Source organism: Vulpes lagopus, chromosome 23 (genome assembly GCF_018345385.1).
Source record: "Vulpes lagopus strain Blue_001 chromosome 23, ASM1834538v1, whole genome shotgun sequence".
NCBI classification, from domain to species: Eukaryota; Metazoa; Chordata; class Mammalia; order Carnivora; family Canidae; genus Vulpes; species Vulpes lagopus.
In genome coordinates, this window is record NC_054846.1 from 2,972,755 (window position 1) to 2,997,489 (window position 24,735).

General features: G+C 42.3%; 1 protein-coding gene across 1 annotated transcript in view; it reads right to left on the reverse strand.

The window, feature by feature from the left end:
• Window positions 1–24,735, reverse strand: part of KLHL2 (kelch like family member 2) — a 98,400-nt gene that overhangs the window by 61,619 nt on the left and 12,046 nt on the right. The window contains exons 2-4 of the mRNA XM_041738435.1: window positions 22,444–22,569; window positions 10,699–10,805; window positions 2,267–2,388 (exon numbers count right to left, since the gene is read on the reverse strand). Of these exons, the coding sequence (XP_041594369.1) occupies window positions 2,267–2,388; window positions 10,699–10,805; window positions 22,444–22,569 (355 nt within the window). The remainder of the gene's footprint in view (window positions 1–2,266; window positions 2,389–10,698; window positions 10,806–22,443; window positions 22,570–24,735) is intronic.

Genomic DNA, 24,735 nt, shown 5'->3' on the forward strand with positions numbered 1-24,735 from the left:
ATCAGCATGGCAAGAGGTTTTCTGAAAGGCTGTGATGACTAATATTTCAGGACTGGAACGTGATAGTTATTAAAAGAAACATGAGAGGCGTTTTCCCAGTTCCTCATAGGCCAACGTCTCCATCGCAAGAACTACTACAAACAGCATTCAGAGCTGAATTCACACAGTCGACTCTCTTAGGCCTAAATCATCTTTTGCGAATTTCCTCCAAGTCACATATTATGACAATCAGCAATTCATTCGCTGAAGGTCAGATACAGGGCACAATGAGCCCCATGAATTCTAATGAATTTTTAAAAAGGAGCAAAAAGAAAAACCAAGACAATGTCTTGTTGGCAACAATACCCCGAAATCCAGCAACTAGCATAACCACGGAGAAAAAAATCAGATTGTGATGACATGTTGGTACTGTTACCTCATGACATGTACCAAACACTTTCCTACAGATTAAAAAAAAAAAAAAGTCCACATAGCAGTTGATTCACACCTTTATACACAACTTTAGTATCAACCAAGGTTGTTTCAAATGCCTTACCTCATGAACTGGATTTCCAAACAAAGGCAAATGAGGCCACTTGGGAAAGATCACCAGAAGGCTTCACCACTGCCAATATTTCAGATTTAACAACAGCATGTCTTAACAAGTTAATGTCCAAAGATTTCAGTCTCCGAATTCAAAAAGTTTGTATCATATTTCAACTAATTATAAGGGACAAAAAATGAAGCCCACATTTTCCTATTTGAGCAAGTAGAATTCAGAGATTATTTCTTAAGAAGTTAGTCCTAATTCTTTTTGTTACCTTCAAAACACAGTTTACCTGGTTGGAAGGAGTATAAATAAGTATAAACTTGCAGATGGCGATTTGGCATACCAATCAAAAATTAAAATATGCATGTACCCTTTGATCCACCAATTACATCTGAGAAATCTATTCCACGAAGTTTGGGATATAAATATAAAAATGTATATTCACTGCACTACTTTATAAAGGTGGAAAAATCACATATGCTGATTAATAAATGGGATGCCATTCAAAAGAAGGAGCTGGGTCCACACGTATTGATGTGTAAAGAACTTCAAGATACTATGTACAGGGACACCTGGGTGGCTCAATGGTTGACCGTCTGCCTTTGGCTCAGGGCATCACCCCAGGGTCCTGGGATCGAGTCCCACATCGGGCTCCCTGCATGGAGCCTGCTTCTCCCTCTGCCTGTGTCTCTGACTCTCTCTCTCTGTGTCTCTCATGAATAAATAAGTAAATTCTTAAAAAAAAAAAAAAAAAGATACTTTGTACAGTGAAAAAAGCAAGTTTCAGAATAACAGGTAGAGTAAAAATACACTTATGTCAGGAAAACTGTGCATAGGTGTGAGCATAGGTGTGAAACATAGGTTTCATGGGCATAGGTATGAGTGAATGGGTAGATATAACTGCATAGAAAATGGTCTGAAAAGATTCACACCAAGCAGATAGCAAAAGCTACCCTCTGGGGAAGGAGAGTAGATCAACGTGTGTGGGTTGGGGAGCGTGAGAAAGGAAGGGCAGTTTAAAAGAGGCACTTACCCTTTCTACACTATATACATCTGTATTATTCATTTATATCATTTATATACATAAAACATCTGTTCTTTATAGAAAATTAAGAAAACGCAATGTTAAGTTTTAGCTAAATTCTAGAATCACTTATAAAAGATGTTGCAGGGATCCCTGGGTGGCGCAGCGGTTTAGCGCCTGCCTTTGGCCCAGGGCGCAATCCTGGAGACCCGGGATCGAATTCCACGTCGGGCTCCCAGTGCATGGAGCCTGCTTCTCCCTCTGCCTATGTCTCTGCCTCTCTCTCTCTCTCTCTGTGTGACTATCATAAATAAATAATAAAAAAAAATTTTTTTTAAAAAGATGTTGCAATTGTAAAAAGAAAAAGTAAAGACTGTTGATAGTCAAAAACATCCTTTGTAGATTTTAACCTCACGAACAGAGAAAGGTGGGCAGCATCAATCAGTAGTTACAAACGAATATGACAGCGTCTTCACAAACAAGCAAGCATCATTCAGAGAACTGAAAGATTGGAACATTGAGACTATAGAAGATTTTGAAATCAGAAACATCATTAAAAAGGTGTCATTGTTCCAAACGTCCCTTAGAAATTCAGTTTTAACAATGAATTCCATCACTTTGGTACAGAAGGTATACTATGGTGTGGGGATGCTCCTGTGATTTAAAAACTGGCATGTATAAGCAGCTACACGATATGAGGGGTTGACTCTTACCTGTACATTTTCTTCTGTAACCTGAATTTCCGCAGTGTAAACATAATCAATTAACATCCTCAGGGTCCAGCCATCTACCTCTTTTATGCGAACTCTCTTTGCTCGGCTCTCACTCATCTCACCTAAAACACAAAGGAGGAAGAGTGATGCTACGGCAAGACGCTGTTGTGAAAACACCAATGCCATTTCCTTGCCACTCACTATATTTTGTAGGCGACACGATCAGTCGCTTTTTGCAGGCCTAAAGCATCCCATCACCTCCCCCTGGAAGCTAATGATGAGCAAATGACGAAATGTACTTTTGTTAGTCACCTGTACCTGGAAATCACATCTCAGCAGTGAGCTTGCCATGTGCCCAACTCTAGCACCTGTGGCACTGTCGGTTCAGCATCTGACGCCGTCCATGCTTTTGAGCAGTTTGGGTTTTTTGGTCCATGCTTTTGAGCAGCTTTTCTTTTTGGCTTTCTACTCATGACTAGAAGAGTCATAATGTTACCCCCTCGGGCTAACAGCAATGAGCACTTGCTAAGGAGGACTCACTTGGTTAGCAGCGTTCACCCCACAAGCACAGCAGTGCCTGCCACAGGCACGAGTGGCCTACGCTGGACACAGAGGCTCTGACCTCCGAGACAGCACCACCCTCGTGCAGGAAACAACCAGAACATAAACTACAGAAGGTGGTGAGGGAACGCAAGACAAAAGAGGGATCATAAAAGGGTTAGTCAAGGACAAGGGCTTATTACAGGGCTCTTCTAGCCCAAGTTCTGTTCCTGTTTGTCATCTGCGGTAACTTCATCCACAAACGGTAGATCCCTTCCACACCAGCACTTCTTACTGAAGCCAGACACTCTGCTACGTCACTGACTGCTAGAAAGTGCTGTAGGACCCTCCTCACTCCCTTACTCACTGAGCTAACTGACCGTGCAAGGATCATAAATAAGATCCCCTCTTGTGGAAACAGGGAAGCAGAAAAGAGAGGGGAGCTTAGGGAGAGAAAGCAGGCAGCAGGTGAGCACACACACGTGGACAATAAATATAAAAAGACCCAAGACGTTGGCGGGGAAAGAAAACTTCAATGTAAAAGGACGAGGACAGTCTACAAGTGATGTCGAGTGCTCTGAGATGCCTACGGAAAAGCTCTGGTGCCATTAGGTTTCAAAGATAAAAGCAGCGGCAGCAAAACCATGCTGCCCCCGCTCACCTTCACCTTAATCCAGCATCTCCTGTTGGAAAAACAACAGAACAGCCTCAGGATTTCTTGAAAGTTCACTTCTTTTTTAGCCATGGTACACTGTCTGTGACCATAAGCTATTACAAAAGCCTACGGGAATCCTAATTACACAAAATTCCTCGGTAAACCCAAACCCTGGGAGGACAGAAATAATAACAGCGATGGACATTTAACTGCATGCTTCCCTGGAGATCATCTCTGACAAGCTCTCAGAAAGAAGCTGTTCTCCTAAGAGCGAAAATATCTCAAAAGTATCCGGCCACTTCCCGGGGAAGGTCAGGAGGGGCCATCCCCCGGGACCAGAAGGCAAGGGAGACAGGTAATGAGAGAAAGGTATACAGGCCTATACGGCAGGAAGACAAGGGCCTGGATTACGTGTCTGCTGCCTCAGCACATTTTTTTCCCTCTAAAAAAAGGGAGGAAAAAAGAAGGGTTGAGAAATACAATATGTAGTTCTTCATCTGCAATACAACACATGTCCCTATCCTACTCTCTCTGGATCTTGTACACAGATGGGATTTGCATCATCTGGAAGCTCTTTTGTGTCAAAAGTGAAGACACTGGTAATTCCCACTTGGACTGTAGACAAAGGCCACAGCTAATTCACCTGTAGGGCTCCAGTGATGTGTAAAGCCCTGCAGGGCCTGAGGCCACACATGGATAAAGCCAGGTACTGAGCTCTCCAGAAGTGAACTCACTTCTCAGGACCCAGCCGTGACCTAGCTTAGATTTTAATTTATACATATATGACTGAAAAATTAGTCCTATGCCAAGCACCTTTTACTATTACAGGTTTTTAAGATTTTATTTATTTATAAGAGAGACAGAGAGAGAGGCAGAGACATAGGCAGAGGGAGGAGAAGCAGACTCCCTGCAGGAGCCCGATGTGGGACTCGATCCCGGAACTCAGGGACCGTGTCCTGAGCTGAAGGCAGATGCTCTACCGCTGAGCCACCCAGGCATCCCTACAGTTACGTTTAGTAAACAAATTTTATTCCATTACTCTTCAAGTTCACGTGTGATCTAATCATTATCATCCTTTTGTCTGTCATTAGTTCTGGGTTACAAAGAAGCTACTGACATACCGGTATTTTCATCTTGGCAAGCGGACCTGGATGCCCCTGCCAGCCACCGTCTGTGATGGTCATGGCACGTAACTCCTCAACTCTATTACTAATCTGAGGCAAACATGGTAGCTGCGTTCCTCCACCAGTTTTGGTCGAGTTTGAGTCACTTCTAGAAAAGGTCTACTAGGGATTCCTGGGTGGCTCAGCGGTTTAGCGCCTGCCTTCAGCCCAGGGCATGATCCTGGAGACCCAGGATCGAGTCCCACATCGGGCTCCCTGCATGGAGCCTGCTTCTCCCTCTGCCTATGTCTCTGCCTCTCTCTCACGTGCGCTCTCATGAATAAATAAATAAAATCTTTAAAAAAGAAAAGAAAAGAAAAGAAAAGAAAAGAAAAGAAAAGAAAAGAAAAGAAAAGGTCTACTAGACCCTCAAAGGGAGAAAAAAAGAAATAGCACTCCCTCCCTGTCCTTCCTTGAGATGTTGGGTCCACTCTAATAGACATCTGGCATTCACAAGGGGAAGCAACCTCGGGATAACATTTTTACTGCCAATGTAAGGACAGAGACACAGAAGGAAGTGAGATCCCTGATGAAATTCTCAAGCTGCAGATCTGACTATGCCTGGTGTCCAGCCGACGTCCCAGTTACGAGAGAATACATGTCCTTACCATTTAAACCAGGGGGTTTCTGTCATGTGCAGCCTACAACAGCGTAACTTAGGCTCTTTATGCACAAGACCCTACTTCATTTTCTTCACAGCAGTCAGCAATATCAGAAATTACTCTTTCTTTCCATTTACTCTCTACCCTCTCCTCTTCTTCCAAGGAGAATCATGAGAACAGGGACTTATCTGTCTTGTTCATCTCTAAAGTCCAGATAATGCCTACCACAAAAAACATGCTCAATAAATATTCTTTGATGAGTGAAAGAGAAAGCACTTTGATGAGTGAAATGATGGTCTACTGTTTCGTATTCCAACTTACCGAATCATGTTCAGTATGACAAAGAAATCATCAAAAAGCACAAAACAAAGGAGTAAAACTAAAAATTCAGTATCTCCCGCTAGATATCAGATAGATATTTTAGCCTGTGGCACTAAATAAGCCTCAAATGTATTTGTAAGAGAAAAAAGCATTTTAAACACCGCATTTGTAACAAGTAATTTAAAACATAAGAACCCAATCTGACATACACTTTCTCAAGTAACAGTTAAACCACCTGGCCTTGCTCTAAATAGGCCCATACTTCACAGAGTAAAAACCTGTGAATATATCACAGAATTACTTTTCACCTCCCTTCTCTACCCAAATACTTGGAATTACGCTGAGTAACAGAATTCTTTTTTTAAGTGACAAAATCTGAATGAAAAATTCCCCTACAATTTATGGGAAATTAAAAACAAGAGCCAAAAAAGAACATCTGCATATTCCCCACTTCTTAATAGGTGAGTCACAGGAAAACAAAAGAAGAGTAGGGTAATGCCCTATGCCACTGCAAATACTTCTGATTATCCACTAAGCAGGAGAAAATATATATACATAATGTATGATGCAATGCAAGCATGGAAAGGTCTACTGGTTGGCCTGACTATATTTTTTATATTAAAGTTTAACAGAGCTTCAGATCAAAAAAAAGAAGACCAGAGAAAGAAATAATGGACTCATATTCCAGCAAATCGTAAAAAAAAAAGTATGTACACTAAACCCCTAGACCAAATCTCCTAATCTTCCTTACCTGACAAATGATGTACTACTCAGTGGTTTCAAAAATTGCCAGAAAGGTGAATAGCACCTATTGCTACAGAACCATAAAAGTCAAGCCTAATAAGCATATGAAAAGATGCTCAACTTCATCAGTCATTAGGGAAGTGCAAATTAAAACTACAAGAGATGCTATTTTACACCCATCAGAATGACAACAAGTTAAAAAAAGTGTTGACAAGGATGTGGAGAAATGGGAAGGAACCCTCATACATTAGTGGTAGGATGTAAAATGGTGCACTTTAGAAAACAGCATAGCAATCCTTTTTAGGTCAAACAGAAATTTACCATAGGACCCAGCAATTCCACTCGTACGTATCTACTCCCATGAGAAATGAAAATAAATGTCCACACAACCAACTGTTCATGGAAATTCACAGCAGCACTATTCCTAATAGCTAAAAGTTGGAAACAACCCAATGTCCATCAACTGGTGAATGGACAATCAAGATATGGTATATCCATAGAATTGTATCTATCTAGCAATTAAAAAGAACAAATTCATGATGCAGACTACGACATGGATGAACTTCAAGATCAGTCATGTGGGAATAAAAAGGTTCCAATGATTTACCACTCAGTACATTTACTAGAAGTCACCGACCACTACACCTGAAATGGGTAAATTTTATAATATGTAAAATATGTCTCAAAAACGTTGTGAAAAAAAACCACAATTGAGGTATTCATTTTATATATATCAGAAATTAATATAGTATCCTTATTTTGCATCTACCTTCATACATCACAATCTGAAATTTGACTACATAGAGAAGGTATAACCTCAGTCAGAAACAGGTAGGACTGCAAGTACCCATCCACCAGTTAACTGAGATACAACTAGGAATATTTATAGAATCAGAATATCCTCAGAGACTCTCATTACCATCATTAAGCAAAGCCTTCATATTCATAAATTGGGTATCAGCTAAAACATGAAGAGTTGGGAACTGTCAGACCACAAAAAAAAAGTGCAAATGGAATGTGGTTTACGTCACAAAGTAAACAGAAAAGAAAGAAAAGGTGTAACAAGATGTACCATCTCTATCCAACATTCATGTTTCTAGATATCTAAGGCTCAAGGAAACTGGAGACTCTAAGTGCCACCTTTTGAAGGGAAAGGAAACTAACTTTGCTGTTGCAGTTTTAAGTTCACCACTATATTTCTGTAACTCTGTGGAAAATCAAACAGTCATCAAAAAAAATAGTCTAAGGCTTCCTCAGTATTCTACTCTTATAGAATATAAAGACATTTAGAAATTTCAAGTATAAGAAAAATGATGGATCATATGGTATGCTTATTTGTAACTTTTTGAGGGACTTCCATACTGGTTTCCACAGTGGCTACACCAAATTACATTCCCACCGGCAGTGCACAAAAGCTCTTTTTTTTTTTCCCTACATCTTTGCCAACACTTGTTATTTCTTGTCTTTTTGATTCCAGCCACTTGGACAGGTGTGATTTGCATTTCCTTGAGGATTAATGATGTTGAGTACAATTTCACGTATTTACTGGCCATCACATTTCATGTATTTATTGGCCATCACTGGTCTTCTTTGGAAAAATGTCTGTTTAGGTCCCCTGTCCATTTTTTAATTGAATTATTTGGTTTTGGGCAGCCCGGGTGGCTCAACGGTTTAGCACCACCTTCAGCCCAGGGCATGATCCTGGAGTCCCAGGATCGAGTCCCACATCAGGCTCCCTGCATGGAGCCTGCTTCTCCCTCTGCCTGTGTCTCTGCCTCTCTCTGTGTCTCTCATGAATAAATAAATAAAATCTTTAAAAAAAAAAAAGAATTATTTGTTTTTTTTTTAGTGTTGAGTTGTAGAAGTCCTTTATATATTTTGGATTTACCCAATAAAATCTAAAACATTAATTAGAAAAATATATATCTACCTTTATGTTTTTTGCAGCATTATTTATAATAGCCAAGATATGAAAGCAACCCAAATGGCCATCAAGAGATGAACGGAAAAAATAAGAATCTGGTACATATATAAAATATTATTCAACTAGGGATCCCTGGGTGGCGCAGCGGTTTGGCGCCTGCCTTTGGCCCAGGGCGCGATCCTGGAGACCCGGGATCGAATCCCACGTCGGGCTCCCGGTGCATGGAGCCTGCTTCTCCCTCTGCCTGTGTCTCTGCCTCTCTCTCTCTCTGTGTGTGACTATCATAAATAAATAAAAAATTAAAAAAAAAATATTATTCAACTATAAAAAAATGAATGAGATCAGCATCTGAGCCATCATAGATGGACCTAGAGTATATCATGCTAGTTTATTAAGTCAGACAAAGGCATATACCATAAGATTGTACTTATACATGGAATCAAAAACACAAAAGAAGCAGAAACAGACCCATAAACACAGAGAACGTGTTACCACAGCAGAGAGAGTGGCAGGATGGGCAAAATGGGTGAAGGGAAGTTGAGGATACAGGCTTCTAGTCAGTGAATGAATAAGTTACAGGGCTAAAAGTCACAGCATAGGGAATATTCAGAAATGCTGAATCACCATGTTGTATACCTAAAACTAATGTAACACAGTGTGTCTGCTATTCTTCAATTAAAATAATAATAAAAACAACCATAATTACTGCCAAAAATTAATTCTGTATTTTCTATGTGCCAAGTAAAATGCTAGGAAATTCACACGTATGATCTAATTTAATTTTTACCAAAATCCTAGGAAGTGAGTAATACGATCATCCCTCTTCTCCAGACAGGGAAACTGAAACATTAAGTGATGACATGAGTTTCCCACAGTTTCTAACAAGGAGGTAGCAACCGCAGTGTCATGTGAGAGAATGCCACTTACGGGGGACAGCACTCCACTAGGGACTTCCTAAATTAGGCCAACACATTCCAGCTCAAAGCCTCGTCTCACAAGCCTAGAGACTCTGTTGAGAAAACTGTCCAGGAGAAATAAATAAGACGTGAACCATGAGACTGAAACGAATCCTAGGACATAAAAATTTGACTAGTCCCACTTCATCGGTATCGACTTTTCAAATCGGCCGCAGCTAAAGGCCCCCTCTCAGCTTGGCTCAGAGCCCCTCTGCTACCTTCCCACGTTCTTGATTATTTAACTCTGTTCAGGACCAGCAAGGCTGCAACAGGCTGAATAGTGAGGGGCCTCCAGGCACCCCTCTACTCCTAAAACACTAAGCTCATCCTCCTTACATGGCCTGCTGCACTTCTCTTCATCTGTGTGAAGCCTTTAATCCCATCAGGTTTCAGGAAATGTCAGATCCCCTTCTCTCAGGGCTGCCCGTCACAGCCTTTACCAGCAGCATCAATGCTTTGGGCACCCACATCGTCCATATGCTACTACATATTTAAAGTGTGCATATCATTACTGGGGCAGGAAGCACGCTTACACTGTTCTGTATTCCTTGAAGTATCTGAGCAAAATCTTAGGCACAAGAAATACGTCATGACTTCTAAAGTATGAATAGCTTTGTATTTGTGCTTTTTTATATAACTACATTTGTATTTAGAAGTATTTTGTTTGTCCTATCAATGTTCTTAAGATTATAAGCTCACTGTTGGAACATATAATGACTTCATTTCTTATTTAAACGCAATACATGTTTAAATTTTTTTTTTTTTTTTTAAGAATGAGGTTAAGGGAGAACCTAGATGGCTCAGTCAGTTACATGTCTGACTTCAGCTCAGGCCATGATCTGACATGTGGGGTCAAGCCCCATGTCAGGCACCTGTTCAGGGAGGAGGCTAGTCCTCCCTCTGCCTCTGCTCCTCCTCCTGCTCGTGCGCTCACTCTCTTTCTCTAGCTCTAAAATAAATAAAATCTTTTCAAAAAAAAAAGAAAAGAAGAATGAGGTTAAGGACTTTAAGTGTTACGGGCATAAACTACTTTTTCCCCAGAAGTACTGAAATCATTCTATGTATTTTTACAGTTACCTAAGTGTTCACCCTACTTTTTTATATATATCCAAGTCAAAGGATATTAAATAAACATCTCTTTATTCATAAAGAATACATGAATATGTGAAAAGCATTTTTAAAAATGGAAACAGTAAAAATGCTTTTCTTTTGCCAAAATAATAAAGTGCCAAAAGTTGTTATAAATAGCAGGAAAGGAAACTAAGCCAATATATGTAAATATAAATATAAAGGGGAAAACTGAGAATAAAATCGTGACTATGTGAACGTAATGTACACATACACACAACATGATTATAAAAACGGAAAACAATGAGGAAAAAGAATTTGAAACAAAGGAAGAGCACATACTTCCATTATGATACTTAATTTCCTAACAGTAAAATGTTAATAAGGAAACAAAATGTGGGAAGAAAACCCCAGATCTGTATATATTTTAAAAACACTCATAACTAAGACATTTCATACCTGTAAACATGGCATGAAAGTAAGGACTACAGGCAGCCAGCACCACTCTATGTGCAGAGATTTCCATGTCTTCGGCCACAATTGTGACGTCACACAGCAAATTCTGACTGTTTACAAAGCAGAGAGAGAAAAACAATTTAATGATACCAATAATCAATGTATCGAACGTCCTTTGCAAAAAGATTACAGTAAAAGCCCACTCCTTCGAAGCTGAGGCTAACTTTTAAAACTGCCATCCTTTGGGGCACGTGGGTGGCACAGCTGGTTAAGCGGCTGACTCTTGGTTTCGGCTCAGGTCGTGATCTCAGGGTCCTGGGATCAATCCCCCACTTCGGGCGCTGCACTCAGCAGGGTCTGCTTCAGATTCTCTCTCTCTCTCCCTTTGCCCCTCCTACTCCTGTGCATTCTCTCTCTCCAAAACAAGGAAATCTTTTTTTAAAAAAAATAAACAAAACTGCCGTCCTTTAAAACAGAATTCCTAAACATGAAGCACATAGAAAACAGTCATGACAGATGCCTGACATGCATCGGGCCGTCACTCAGAATCTTGCCTTTGTTTAATAGAGAAATCCTTCCCAATTTGATCATTGATTTCTCAACCTAAAATAAATTACTGGCAGCAAACCATCAATGGATCATAAAAGGGGAGGTCGTTTGAATTAAGAACATCAGCAGAAGTAGCAGATGGCAGTCTGACATTAGGATGAAGACAAAATAAAACATATGCAGAAAACCAAATTGGGTCAAAGTACCAAAAAAAAAAAAGATACTTAAAATGATGCTGGGTCATCAAGCAAAGGTAAAATTATATTCAATTACACCTGCTATTTAAAAGGCATAGAAGACATTCGAGGCTTCACTTAATCAGAACATTTTACCAGTGCAAACTATCTCATTCCTCACGGCTAAAAAAAAAAAAAAAACATTACCATATACAAAATTAAAAAGCATTTTGTTACCTTAAAACAAACCATTATTCAGCAAACATAATTATACCTCCAATTCTGAAATATCCATTTTAAGTCATTCAAAACCATGTGGTGAACATTTTTCACATTCTACACAAGCTGCTGGATGAGACTCTCCAGCTAAATAAGAATGTCACAGAGTATCTTTTTGGCAAAAAGTGGTGCTGATGCTTCTTCCAGAGCAAGCGGGAAGGATCTACCTCTAAAATCGACCTTACTGGTAGTTGTGTCATTTTTTTTTTAAGATTTTATTTATTTATTCATGAGAGAGAGAGAGAGAGAGAGGCAGAGACACAGGCAGAGGGAGAAGCAGGCTCTGTGCATGGAGCCCGACGTGGGACTCAATCCTGGGACTCCAGGGTCACGCCCTGGGCCGAAGGCAGACGCTAAACCACTGAGCCACCCAGGGATCCCCAAGTTGTGTCGTTAATAACTAACATAGGTGTGGTGAACCCGAAAGTCCTTCCCACGCCTCAAATGCCCAAGCACTGAATTTATACGTATAGCACACACAGGTCACACCTGGCCCCCTCCTCCACTATTCTACTTCCTACAAGGGTGGACCGTCTGCTTCTGTAGTTTCCTAGGAGCCCCCAAGCAACATTTTCACGTGCACTTTACCAAGTCCTTGAAGTTCTCCGGTTTTCCACACTGCTTATAAACTTGTTTCTGTAAAGTTCAAAAGTTTTTAGAGACCCTACTAGCATCTACTTTCCCTCCAGTTGAGGAAAAAATAAAAAAAAGAAGTCCCACTGCATGGGGGATAACTGCATTCCAGGCCTCATGGCTAATGAGCTTGCTGGGACCCTTTAGACTGAAGTATGGCTCACAATGCTGTATGAGAGACCGGGCAGGTCCCACATTAGTCATCAAAGGTGGCATAAGGTCACCCATTTGTGATTCCTCCACTGTGAAAAACTGACAAAGTCTACTGTCTGCTTGGAGAATATAAATCCACTCTGTAATTTCATGAATTCCATGGGTTCACAAGTAACCAGAGTGGGAAAAGTCAGTGGTGTTTTTAGGAGAATACCATGCAAGAGCTTTATCTGCGTGTATTATCTCATTTAGACCCCACCACAATCTTATGCAGTTGGTATTCTTACAATTTTTACCCCCAAATGTGTTGCTGGGAAAGTAAGGTTAAAGATGAACAATCTCAGGGCAGCCTGGGTGGCTCAGCAGTTTAGCGCTGCCTTCGGCCCAGGGCGTGATCCTGGAGACCCGGGATCGACTCCCACATCAGGCTCCCTGCATGGAGCTTGCTTCTCCCTCTGCCTGTGTCTCTGCCTCTGTGTGTGTGTGTGTGTGTCTCTCATAAATAAATAAAATCTTTAAAAAAAAAAAAAAAAAAAGATGAACAATCAGCCTTAAGTCCCAACTAGTGGCAATGCCAGGATTCAAATCCATGGAGTCTGGCTCCAAAGCCTTTAACCACCACACAAAATCTCCTAAAATTGTGTGGCTTCAAGACCTGTGAAAGCTCAAATAAAATAGGGAATAAAAAGTGTACGTCAAGTAACACCAATGTATTAGTTGACATACTATATACCAAAAGAAATTTTTTGAAGTTCTACATATAATTTTAGTGGGGTTTTAGCACTAACTCTACAAGAACAGTTAAAAAAATAAAATAAAATTCAACAAAGCACTGCAAGATCATCTCTGCTCTTAAGGAGTCTAGCAGAAAGGACTGACAATGCCAAGATTATAGGATAAAGTGGAAAACATCAAAAAGGTGCTATGGGAATAGGGGAGCATTTAAATCAGATTAGGGGTCAGAAGAGACTTCCTGCAGCTACCAGAAGAAAGGCAGACAGAGAGAGAGAAGGGCGAGCAAAGAGCAGGAGAAGGATGGGTTGAGGGTCAGCAGAGTTGCACACAGTCTCTCAAGCATGGGGCTTCCAGAGCGTCCATGTGGCTCAGTCAACTAAGCATCTGCCTTCAGCTCAGATCATGATCCTGGGGTCCTGGGATCCAGTCCTACATCAGACTTCCCGCTCCTCAGAAAGCCTGCTTCTCCCTCTGTCTCCGCCTGCCTTTCATTCTTTCTCTCTTAAGAAGAGGAAGAAAAAAAAAGAAAAAGAAAAAGAGGAGGAGGAGGAGGATGGGGCCATCTAGGCTTTCTATAAGGATCAGAGCATGAGGACACCCCTCAAAGGTGAGTCGAATACGTCTTGATGCCTATTTTCCTTCTGTGTAGGAAATCCTTCTTAGTGCTCTAGTTTCAAGATGGAACTTAAGTGGAATTACACTTGAACACCCCCAAATCACATAATTAATTACATCTAGCTTCAATTTCAATTACTCATTGATCGAAACCATCTAGCATAACACCTGCCGGTTGTCACATAATTAGCTTGGCCTTCCGGCTTATTAACTGATGTTAGCTAACGAACAAGGTAAAAACGCTGCCAAGTTAGTATGCAGCCACACTCTGGGTTAAGTCACACACAATCTAAACATTCCAAAACAGTAACATATTTAGTGCTAGTGCTTCATTTTTTACCTCTTTGTCTCCAGCAATAACATATTTTAAAAGAGCACTCAGAGATAAGAGAGATCTGACCAAACTTCTGATCTTCCAATCAGTGCGTCTGAGTCTGGCCCTTACCTCTTTCCAAATGTGCACATTCATAAGAAGTAGAATAACTTTTGGGTGAGGAGGAGTGAGCTATAAATGAAAAGTCTGGCAATTTTTACCTACCTAAAAATAAGAGCAATTTGTATAGCAGCCCATACCCAGAGTCTACATGGTGCGTTTCCGAGTTTGTAATCCTATTACTTGAGACCTAATGAGGGAATGAACAGAAGGAAAAACTCTTCCAGAATAATCAGACAAAATAAAGTTGCTACTTAGCAAATTTTGCATTTATTCTCTCATTCATCAAATATCCAGAGTGGCTACTGGTGCACCAAGCACTATGTGCATTTACAATAACAAGATAATGTCCGTGAAAGCACGGAGTTTACAGTTGAGTGGGGAGAAACAGAGAAGCTAGTGGCTAACTGCAAAAGGAATCTATAGCTTTTAAGATGGGGCAGGTGTGGGGTGTCTGAGAACGCACAAGAGAGGCCAAGTCCAACCTGAAGGACGCTTTGCAAAGAAGTTGTCTCTAAGCTCAAACGTGGAGAAGAGCAAATACCGGCCTTATGTAAAACTCAAATTGCCCAGAAAAATGAAAGGCACTCCACCTCCTAAATGAAACAACATCATGCAAACTGGTCCTTCTCAGGAAAGAGACGGCTTTGAAAATGAGGGGGGCACTTGATGGGATGAGCACTGGGTGTTATGCTATATGTTGGCAAATTGAACTCCAATAAAAACAAAATTAATGAAACCTGCCCAAACATACCAAGACAGCCTTTAGTTTTCTGATATAAAGTGCCCAAATTCCTAAGACTGGAAAAACCTATCACCGTTGTGATATCTTCTCAAAATAAAATATGTCAACGGGCTCTGAGGTCAAAAATAATTAGTAGTCACATGAAACAAGAATTTACTTTCTCCTGGAAGTGGGGGAGGTGAGGCGATCACATGGCCCGTCCACCTTCCTTCCCCAGGTGCCAGGGAAAACTTGGAGGAGCTCCTGCCACATGGAGTGGAGTCAGGGTAACGGCCGAAGCACCGGGCGGGCGAGGTGAGCTGTCGGCAAACCACAGCCCACAGCCAGGAACTGCCCAAAGCCATCTCTGAACAGCATCGGCTGTTAGGATAAAGGAACAACAGCAAAACATAAAAAGAAACGAGGCAAGGGTCAGAAATCAAGGCAAGAAGGAGAGAAGCTAAGGAAACTGAGAACTGGGCAGGAACCAGAGGGTGAGCCAGACGTGGGTGCTGCTGGGCGCACGGCTGCATCACGGAGCACTGGCTGCTCGCACGGAGGGGGGTGGGCCCGGGGATGAGCTGACTTAGCGGTGAAAGGCTTCCCGGCTGCTGACTTAGTCATATTTAACCAAACCTCCTATAACTGACAGTTTCATTTAACAGACAAGGGAGATGCAATCTGGCTGTAATGTCAATGCTCTCCGCAGAGCAACAGAACTCCGTGACGAGTGTCACCAACTGTCTCCTTTTCCTTCTTAAAACCGTGACAGTTTGATTTGGATATGAATTTGGATTTCCGTGGCAGTTAGGCACAGGGAAAAAGACTTAGATGTCGGGCTTAGTAAGATTCACCATCACAGTAAAAGTCCTAAAAAATAGCACGGCCCCCTCAACAGATTTGCACCTGCTGAGATTTTCAAACAGGAAGCAGGAAGTGGTGGCCGTCAGGTTGGAAAGGTAGGAAAACCGACTACAGGGACTTGGAAACGGCCTGGAACTACGAAAAGGTCCCAGAATAGAGGGTATTATTCTTCTCAAATAGAATCGAGACAGCAGGATGACGTGAAACATGACAAGACGGAGCTACAGGAAGACGTGGGGGAAAGCGTGTCACCGAATACCTCAGAGAAGGGAAGGAGACATCTCCAGATCTGACGACCTACAAGCACACGTGGTCACAGTTGAGAGCAGAAGACGGAAAGGATGATTAGAAATAAAGTGAAAGATGATATCAGGGACAGAGGAAAGCTGGTGGGGAGGGAGAAAAGAGAAATGAGGCAGGCGCGGGATTTCAGGGGGGAAAGAGTAATGCAGACATGAATTTCTGAATATGCGAACGAAAGCCTGACTATGGGGTAGAAATGTAGGATGTATACAAAGGGAACCTCCTCATTAAAAGGTTCTTTTTAGGGGCAGCCTGGGTGGCTCAGTGGTTTAGCACCTGCCTTTGGCTCAGGGCCTGATCCTGGAGACCCAGGATCGAGTCCCACATCGGGCTCCCTGCATGGAGCCTGCTTCTCCCTCTGCCTGTGTCTCTGCCTCTCTCTCTCTCTCTCTCTTTCTGTGTCTCTCACGAATAAATAAATAAAATCTTAATAATAAAATAAAATGTTCTTTTTAACTGGAGAGCTAAATCATGAGGTACGCTAGGCTATGACAATTTAAAGAAAAAAGCCAGAGTGAGATCTTCTGATTTTCTAATTTAAGAGCTCCGAAACAGAGCACCATCTCGCATGTGGCAGGTGTTCAACAACGCAGAAAAAGGGAAAAGACACAAAGTCAGGTTAGTAAACGACCTCACTACTACCCGTTATTCATGATGTTTGAAATGTGCAATGAGTCTACCCATGCTCCATAAACACCCCTTAAAAAGAGACCAATCAGGGCAACCCCGGGTGGCTCAGCGGTTTGGCGCCGCCTTCAGCCCAGGGTGTGATCCTGGAGACCTGGGATCAAGTCCCATGTCGGGTTCCTTGCATGGAGCCTGCTTCTCCCTCTGCCTGTGTCTCTGCCTCTCTCTTTCTCTCTGTCTCTCTCATGAATAAATAAATAAAATATTAAAAAAAAAAGAGAGACCAATCACATGTGCTTAAGAAACACTGTGGAAGATTACCAGTTAAAATGAGACAAGAAGCTTCAAACTACACCTTAAATTTTTCTAAATAAACGAGTCTATTTGACTTGGGGGCTCTTCCCAACTGCTCTGTCCTTCCAAGAATGTTTTAGAGTCTACTCTACTACAACATGAAAGCAAAAGAACCTCACTACCTGAAGTTCTTCACAGGAAAAAATAAATATTGATTAGAGTAATAAAAAATTCACATCGGAAAAACAATAAATATTAGAGTAATAAAAAATTCACATCGGAAAAAAAAATTCACATCGTTATGTGATTTAAAATCTCTTTTACAGGGATCCCTGGGTGGCGCAGCGGTTTGGCACCTGCCTTCGGCCCAGGGCGCGATCCTGGAGACCCGGGATCGAGTCCCACATCGGGCTCCCGGTGCATGGAGCCTGCTTCTCCCTCCGCCTGTGTCTCTGCCTCTCTCTCTCTCTCTCTCTCTCTGTGTGTGTGTGACTATCATAAATAAATAAACATTTTTTTAAAAAATCTCTTTTACAAACAGAGATATAAAGCTATGAAGAGAAAAGCAGACTCATTTAAGTTTGTTCTTTAATTCACCTGCCATCTAAGCAACAGAATACAAATAACTGAAGAGCCACAACTCAAACTTTTCATAGATGCACAACAGATAACACAATCCGACTAGCGGTCTGGATCCGCAAGGTCTAGAAGTCCCCGAGGGAAAAAACTACAATAAACACTCCTTTAAGACAGAACCTCAGGCTTTTTTGTTTAAATTATCTTTGGAAATGTAAAAACTGCTGCTATAACTGAATCGGTAAGTATTTATGGCTTATATGTGATGAATAGGGGCGAGTTTGAACTGCTTCCCACGACTCATCCTTACTGAAAACCTTCAACTCCTAAACTGAACTTAAGGATCAAATTCTCTTCCTTCTGAATCAGTGACAGTGGGGCCCCGACTAAGAGCCCTTGAAATTTTTCAAGCTCAAATACAGTCTTATCCCATAACCCACAAAATGAAGTTTTTCGGTTTAAAATTTTTTGAAGGCGAAATGCTACCTCTTGACATTTCCTTTCTTTGGTCATCTCAAAAAGCCCACAGCATGACGTTCTCAAAAAAAACATACGTCCGAGATTTCGTCTGCTTGTCTTCTCCACAGACCCAGCACAGCCGTTGCACATAACGAGCACCCTGTAAAGATCTACTGATTTGATTCTGAAGATGTGAGTGTTCAGAAAAACTCCAACCCCCGCCAATTCACGCTTGGGAAATTTAAAGAGCTGAATTTCCTGCCAGAGTGTGTTGCTAAAAAGACCCGTCCTTTCACTACGCTGCCAGGTTGCTCCTCCAACATCATTAATCTTACAGTGCTGCTCCCTTTTTCAAAAGCTTCCCCGATTTCCGTTGCCCACAGGATGGAGTCCAAACGCACCACGGCACTTAAGCTGCACGATTCTGTCCTTCCCCTGCTTCCTAGCCTGTTCTGCACAGACTCCGCAGCATGAACTCTTGATTCGCTTTATCCAGCAAGTTCTGCTTATCCGCTCCCTAGCTCATGCCCTGACCCAGGCCAGGAACCCAGGCCAGGAACCCAGGCCAGGAACCGCCTCTCCTCTGCGAATCCTATGCTCCAGCAGGCCCAGCAGAAACCACGTCTGTGGCTGCTTACAGTTCTCCTGTGCACACCCTCTTGGGCTCACAACCCTCCACCACCCCACCCCCCGCCCCAGACGGCTCCGGCGGGGATCCAGACGCCCGCGGGGACCGGCCAAGTCCAGGGGCCCCGCTCCGCCTTCCGGGGCCTGCTTGCTGGTCTCAGAGGAGAGCCAGCTGCTCACAGACACTTGTGGAATACACTGTTCAGGAGTGACTGCAGGGCTCGCAAACCAAGTAATTTTACGTTATGCAAGCTCATACTGGGCCAGGACAGGGAGCTCTATCTGGGCCTCTTGTCTAAAAAAGAAACAAAACCAAAAATCTATTACTTCCATCAGGTTCAGGTTCATAAACTCTCTCTCTCTCTCTCTCTCATTCTCGTTTGGCTGCAATGCTACGAGGTAGACATGAGGGCCCAAGGGCAGAGTGGTAAGAACAAGGAAGTTCCCCCTTCCCAGGAGTCAGGAAACCACTCTCAGCTACCCCTTCCTGGCGGCAGGAAGTTGATGCAATGACAGGAAATCAAAGATTTCCAGCTGTTTAAGGAGGAGGCCTCATCAGAGATTTTTTTTTTTTAATTACTCAAATGGGCCAGAAGGGGTAAGAGAGAAGTGAATGACGTTAAAAACAAACAAACAAAGGGGTTCTGATGAACTCCAAAGAGAGCTTATTTTTTAAAACACCACCGGTCAGTGACTGTATTAAAACAATCCCGGTCAGAGGGCTGGGAGCCAACACCCTCTGGCCTTTCAAAGGTCGCTCTTTGTTCTGCACATCAGCATCAACTACCAGCCTGTGACACATTAGCTCCCGAAATGGGGGCAGGGTGCGACACAAAGGAGGAGGTACTGTTTCACAGCCATACAGTCCACACCCAAAACGGGACAAATAGGTGCAGGGAGGCTGGCGCTGCACAATGCCAGGATGAGGCAAGGCCCTCACGCTGCGCAGGTCAGCAGGAGAGCACCTCACAGGCCCAGAGAATGCTGGAGAAGCAACCTGACGCTCCATCCCGCCCACGCCCCTCATTTTACAGCTAAGGCTCGGGGAAGTAAAAGAGCTGGCCCAAGGCCAAAGAGTTTGTCCCCAAACCTGGGTCACCCACCTCAGGAGAAGGTGTCGCCTTCCCTGAAGTTTAGTGAGTCAGGCCTGGGTCAACAGAGACCTACCCACCAGCGGAAGGTCACAGCGACCGCGCCCCGTGGGAGGGGGAGGAAATGTGGACAGGACCAGAAAGAGCCAGTCTTTCAAGACTTTTCAAAGAAAAAAAGAAGCCATTAAAAACCACAGTCTTCATATGACCAGACTGTTTTCTTACGTTTCTTTCTGTTGCATTTAGGAACCGCTGCAGTTTACTTTCTAATAACTACTGTTACGATGGAATTAAAAAACTAAAACAGCACAGCCAGGCCTGCTGGATTACCCCAACTATCTATCTGCATTTGCCCAAAGACTAAAATGAAAATACATTTATTAAAAATGCCATCATTACACTGTATGTTAACTAGAATTTAAACAAAAATTTGGGGGAAAATAATTAGTATTAAAAATCAAAATAAAAAATGGGGCACCTGGGTAGCACAGTCAGATAAACATCAGACTTGGTTTCAGCTCAGGTCGTGATTTCATGGTCCTGGGAAAGGCCTTCCTCACTCTCTGAGCTTAGCTCCTGCGCTTAGCCCACAGTCTGCTTGTCCCTATCCTACCCCCTCTGGTGCTCCCTGCCCTTCCTCTTGCACGAGTCCTCGCTCTCAAAGTCTTTAGCAAAATAAATAAATAAAAATAAAAACAAAAATACTATCAGAGCAGGACTAGGAAGCAAGTCAAATATGTAACAGTCGAATCTCTCTCCAAACCACTTTCCACCTGGTAGCAAATGTTTTTTTTTTTAAAAAAATATATATTTTATTTATTTATCCATGAGACACACACAGAGAGAGAGAGAGAGGCAGAGACACAGGCAGAGGGAGAAGCAGGCTCCCTGGAAGCCTGATGCGGGACCTGATCCCAGGGCCCTGGGATCACACCCTGGGCTGAAGGCAGATGCTCAACCACTGAGCCACAGGTGCCCCTGTTCTTTTCAAAATGAAAATCTAATCATGTCATTACCCTGATTAAAAGTCTCCAGTGGCTTCCTCCCATGACAACTCCTGATAAAGACCAAAATGTATAAGGCCCTAAGTCTGCTGGGCCCCACCTGCCCACTCAGGCTTCTCTCTTGCCCGAGGCCCCCCAACCTCCCCCACCCGGCCGTCTGCACTCCAGCTGCCCCTCAGTTCCTCCCACGAGGCCAGCTCCCGCCTACCACCAGGCTTGGGGCCTGCCATTCCCCGTGCCCGGAACCCTGCTCCCTAATCTTTCCCGCCCCCCCATTCTGGCTTCATTTCTCTACCTCTATTTTGCTTTGGATCTCAGCACAACTATTTCTACTTTCCCAAGGAAGCCCGTTCTGACCGCTGTTATCCACCTTCACAGCACCAGGCGGCCCTCCTTTGTAGCACTACCATTAAAATATACAGTAAATTATGTGTGTAATTCTCTGATTAATGCCTGCTTCCTGCATTCAACCATTAGCTACATGTCTGTTTTTGCTCACCATTCTATCTCCGGCACCCAAAAGATAAATATTCGCTAAATCTTTAAGTAAAGAAGAAACAAACGATGGACCCGAAGCGTGGGCTTTTAGGAAAGACATAGCACAGAGATTGAAGGAAAAGTGTAAGTCATTCCCTTCTTTGTAGTCCAAGCTTTCAAATATATGGGGGGGGGGGGGGGATGTCTTTCACAAACAGCTAAGAAAACTAAACCAAGACTATTACTGCATACATTAGTCTTTTAATTAAAAAACTACTCATGCACCCATCAACTTTTGGGGCGGGGGGGGGAAGGGCAGAGAAAGGAGGAGAGAATCTTAAGCAAGCTCCACCACCAGCACAGGGCGGAGCTCCATCTCACAACCCTGATATCACGACCTGGGACCAAATCAGGAGTCAAAGGGTACCTGACTGAGCCACCCAAGTGCCTCTCAATCAACGTTTAAAGTCGCTTCTTTCGTATCAGTGATTCTCAAAATTATGATTCTCAACATACTTGAGAATTACCTTAGCCACGGGAAGGTACCGGTCCTCAAAATTACTACCACTACGACCACCACCACCTAAGTCACGTTTTCTTTCCATATTCTTGGTGGTAAGTTAGAAACCCTAGACCAATGCTGTCCAGTAGAGACACATGGGATACATGTGTCATATAAAACATACTGGAATGTCAAAATCTTGTAGCAATCATATTAAAAAAAGAAACAAGTGAAAATAATTTCAATAATCTATTTAACCCAAAATATCCCATATATTATCATTTCAAAATGCGATTGATATTCTTAAAACATATTAAAAACACATTTTACATTATTTTTTTGTACTAAATCTTGGAAATCCATTATATATTTTCCACTTACAGAACATCTCCATTCAGACGAGCCACACATGGCTAATGGCTACCATATGGGACACAGAAGTCTTATACCACCCCTGCTTCTCATAAAAAATAAAAATAAAAATAAAAAAAACACCTGCCGAAAAAGCTTTTAATTTTCTCTGTATCACACAAAGCAACAATGAGGCACAAAGAGTATATTCACTATAAACAACTGAAAAATAAAGGGAAGAGACCCATGGTTACATGTATATGAATGCAACAATACCTTCTTAATTCGTTCATGACTTTAAAAGCTTTCTTCATGTGCCAAGGATTCACTGTCACTGGGCAGTGTTTTTCAGTATTATCATCTTTTGAATCGAGAGGCTTCTGATGACCCTGCTTTGTGCATCTGTACATAAAAAGAACAAAACAAACAAACAAAAATAAACGGAAAAGGCCTTATTACAGATAATTTAGTCCAGGCTTATCAGCCTACAAGAGATAACAATGAGTCTCCCACACTCATACAGCATATCCCAATGTAAGATTAACACACAAAAATTCAGAACATTTTCTGATGGTCACTAGGATTTTAACCAAAAAAAGCGGGTAATCACTTCCACAGTGTCAAAGCTCAGAAAATTCAGTAGAAGTGGTTCAACAGACAACTTGAAGTAAAAATGCTGAAAAATGATCCTCTGTCTTAGAAATTAACCTGCTTTTAACAATCCGTTGTAGTCATATATTATTTACAAGCATTTTACAAGACAGGGACAGGATCATATTTTATACCAACTTCAAAGCCTCAGAATCTGATTTGAATTTCGCTCTCCACCGCCCAGGTTATTTACCCCACATATGTCAGACCTGCTTTTGCAACAATTAATCATGTTAGAGTTCATTGAGTATTTGCTAAACGGTGGCAACAGCGCTAAGTCATTTACTTGCATTATTTGCTTAATCTTCACAACAGCTCTGTGAACTCATTACTATTATGATACCCATTTAATAGATAAAAAGGTGAAGGCAAAAAAAATAATTTGGTTAACTAAATAGCAGAGCTGGGTAAGACTCGAGTCACTCTGAGTCTTTGAGCTCATTCTTTTTACTAATATTCAATACCATTTCCTACATTAAGCAATGATACTTAACTTCATATTTAAACAAAATTTTTAAAAGCATGAGCTAGATCTGTATTGCTGTATAAATTATTCTTTTGAGGGATCCCTGGGTGGCGCAGCGGTTTGGCGCCTGCCTTTGGCCCAGGGCGCGATCCTGGAGACCCGGGATCGAATCCCACGTAAGGCTCCCGGTGCATGGAGCCTGCTTCTCCCTCTGCCTGTATCTCTGCCTCTCTCTCTCTCTCTCTGTGTGACTATCATAAATAAATAAAAATTAAAAAAAATTATTCTTTTGAGTCTCGGAGGCAAAAAAAAAAAAAAATTAACAAATAAAATCAGGGTGCCACGGCCGGGAAGGGGGATTAACTGCTAACTTTTTGAGGAGACGGCTGCGCAACTCCAGAAATGTACTAAAAATCACTGACTTGTACAATTCTAATAGGTGGATTTTAGGGCATGTAAATTATATCTCAATAGAACTATTAGATTAAAAAAAAAAGTCAGGATGCCAAATTAAGCCTAAAGAAATCATACGGTATATATCTCACAAAAAACAGGCAAGCATTATTTATTGATGCGTTTCTCCTCCCACTTCTTCCTTTCCTGGCCCATTTTGAAAGGATCATTCATTTTTAAAATATTACCTCTCACAAATTCATTCAGCAAATATCTGAGCGCCAACTATGTACCAAGCACTGTTCTAGGCACTTGGAATATATGTGAACAATGAACAAAAAACGGCGCCTATTCTCAAAGAGCTTGGAGTCTAGCAGGGGAGAGGGGAGACAGGGAGGAGACAACCCACCAGTGAAGCAGGAAGCACATCAGAAAATAAGGGTGATGAATACAAGAAAAACAGCAGGGTACAGAGAGCAAGAGTATGGAGTGCTGCAACTTGCACTAGTCAATAGGATCATCAGGTCATCAAGAGCCCAAATGAGAAGTATGATTTGAACGAGGACTAGGGGAGAGAACGTCCAGAAGGAATGAAGAGCTACAGCACAGGCCTGTACGTGCTTGGTGTGTCCCGGGAACTCTGAGACCATGGCTGGGGCTGGGGGGGGGGGGGGGGGGGGGCAGAAAGAAGCGCAGATCATGTAGGGCCTGTAGGATGCTATAAGGACTTTGGCTTTTACCCCGAGTGGAAGAGGGAGGCATTGCAGAAGACTGATACAATCCAACCGGTTTTCAAAGGATCACTTTGCTGTTGGTTGAGAATAGACCATGTGGGCAAAGATGAAAGAGGGCTAACTACTTAGGAGAGCAACGCAGTAGGGGATGACGGGGCTCAGGGCACGGGAGTAGCAGTGGCAGTAGGAGCAGTGATGAGAAACGGTTGGGTTCTGGCTTATTTTAAAGGTAGTGCCAACAAGCTTCGTTGACAGGCTACATGTACCATGTCAAAGAAAATCCGAACAATTTCTTGAGTTGAGTAACTGGCTTGAGTAACTGGA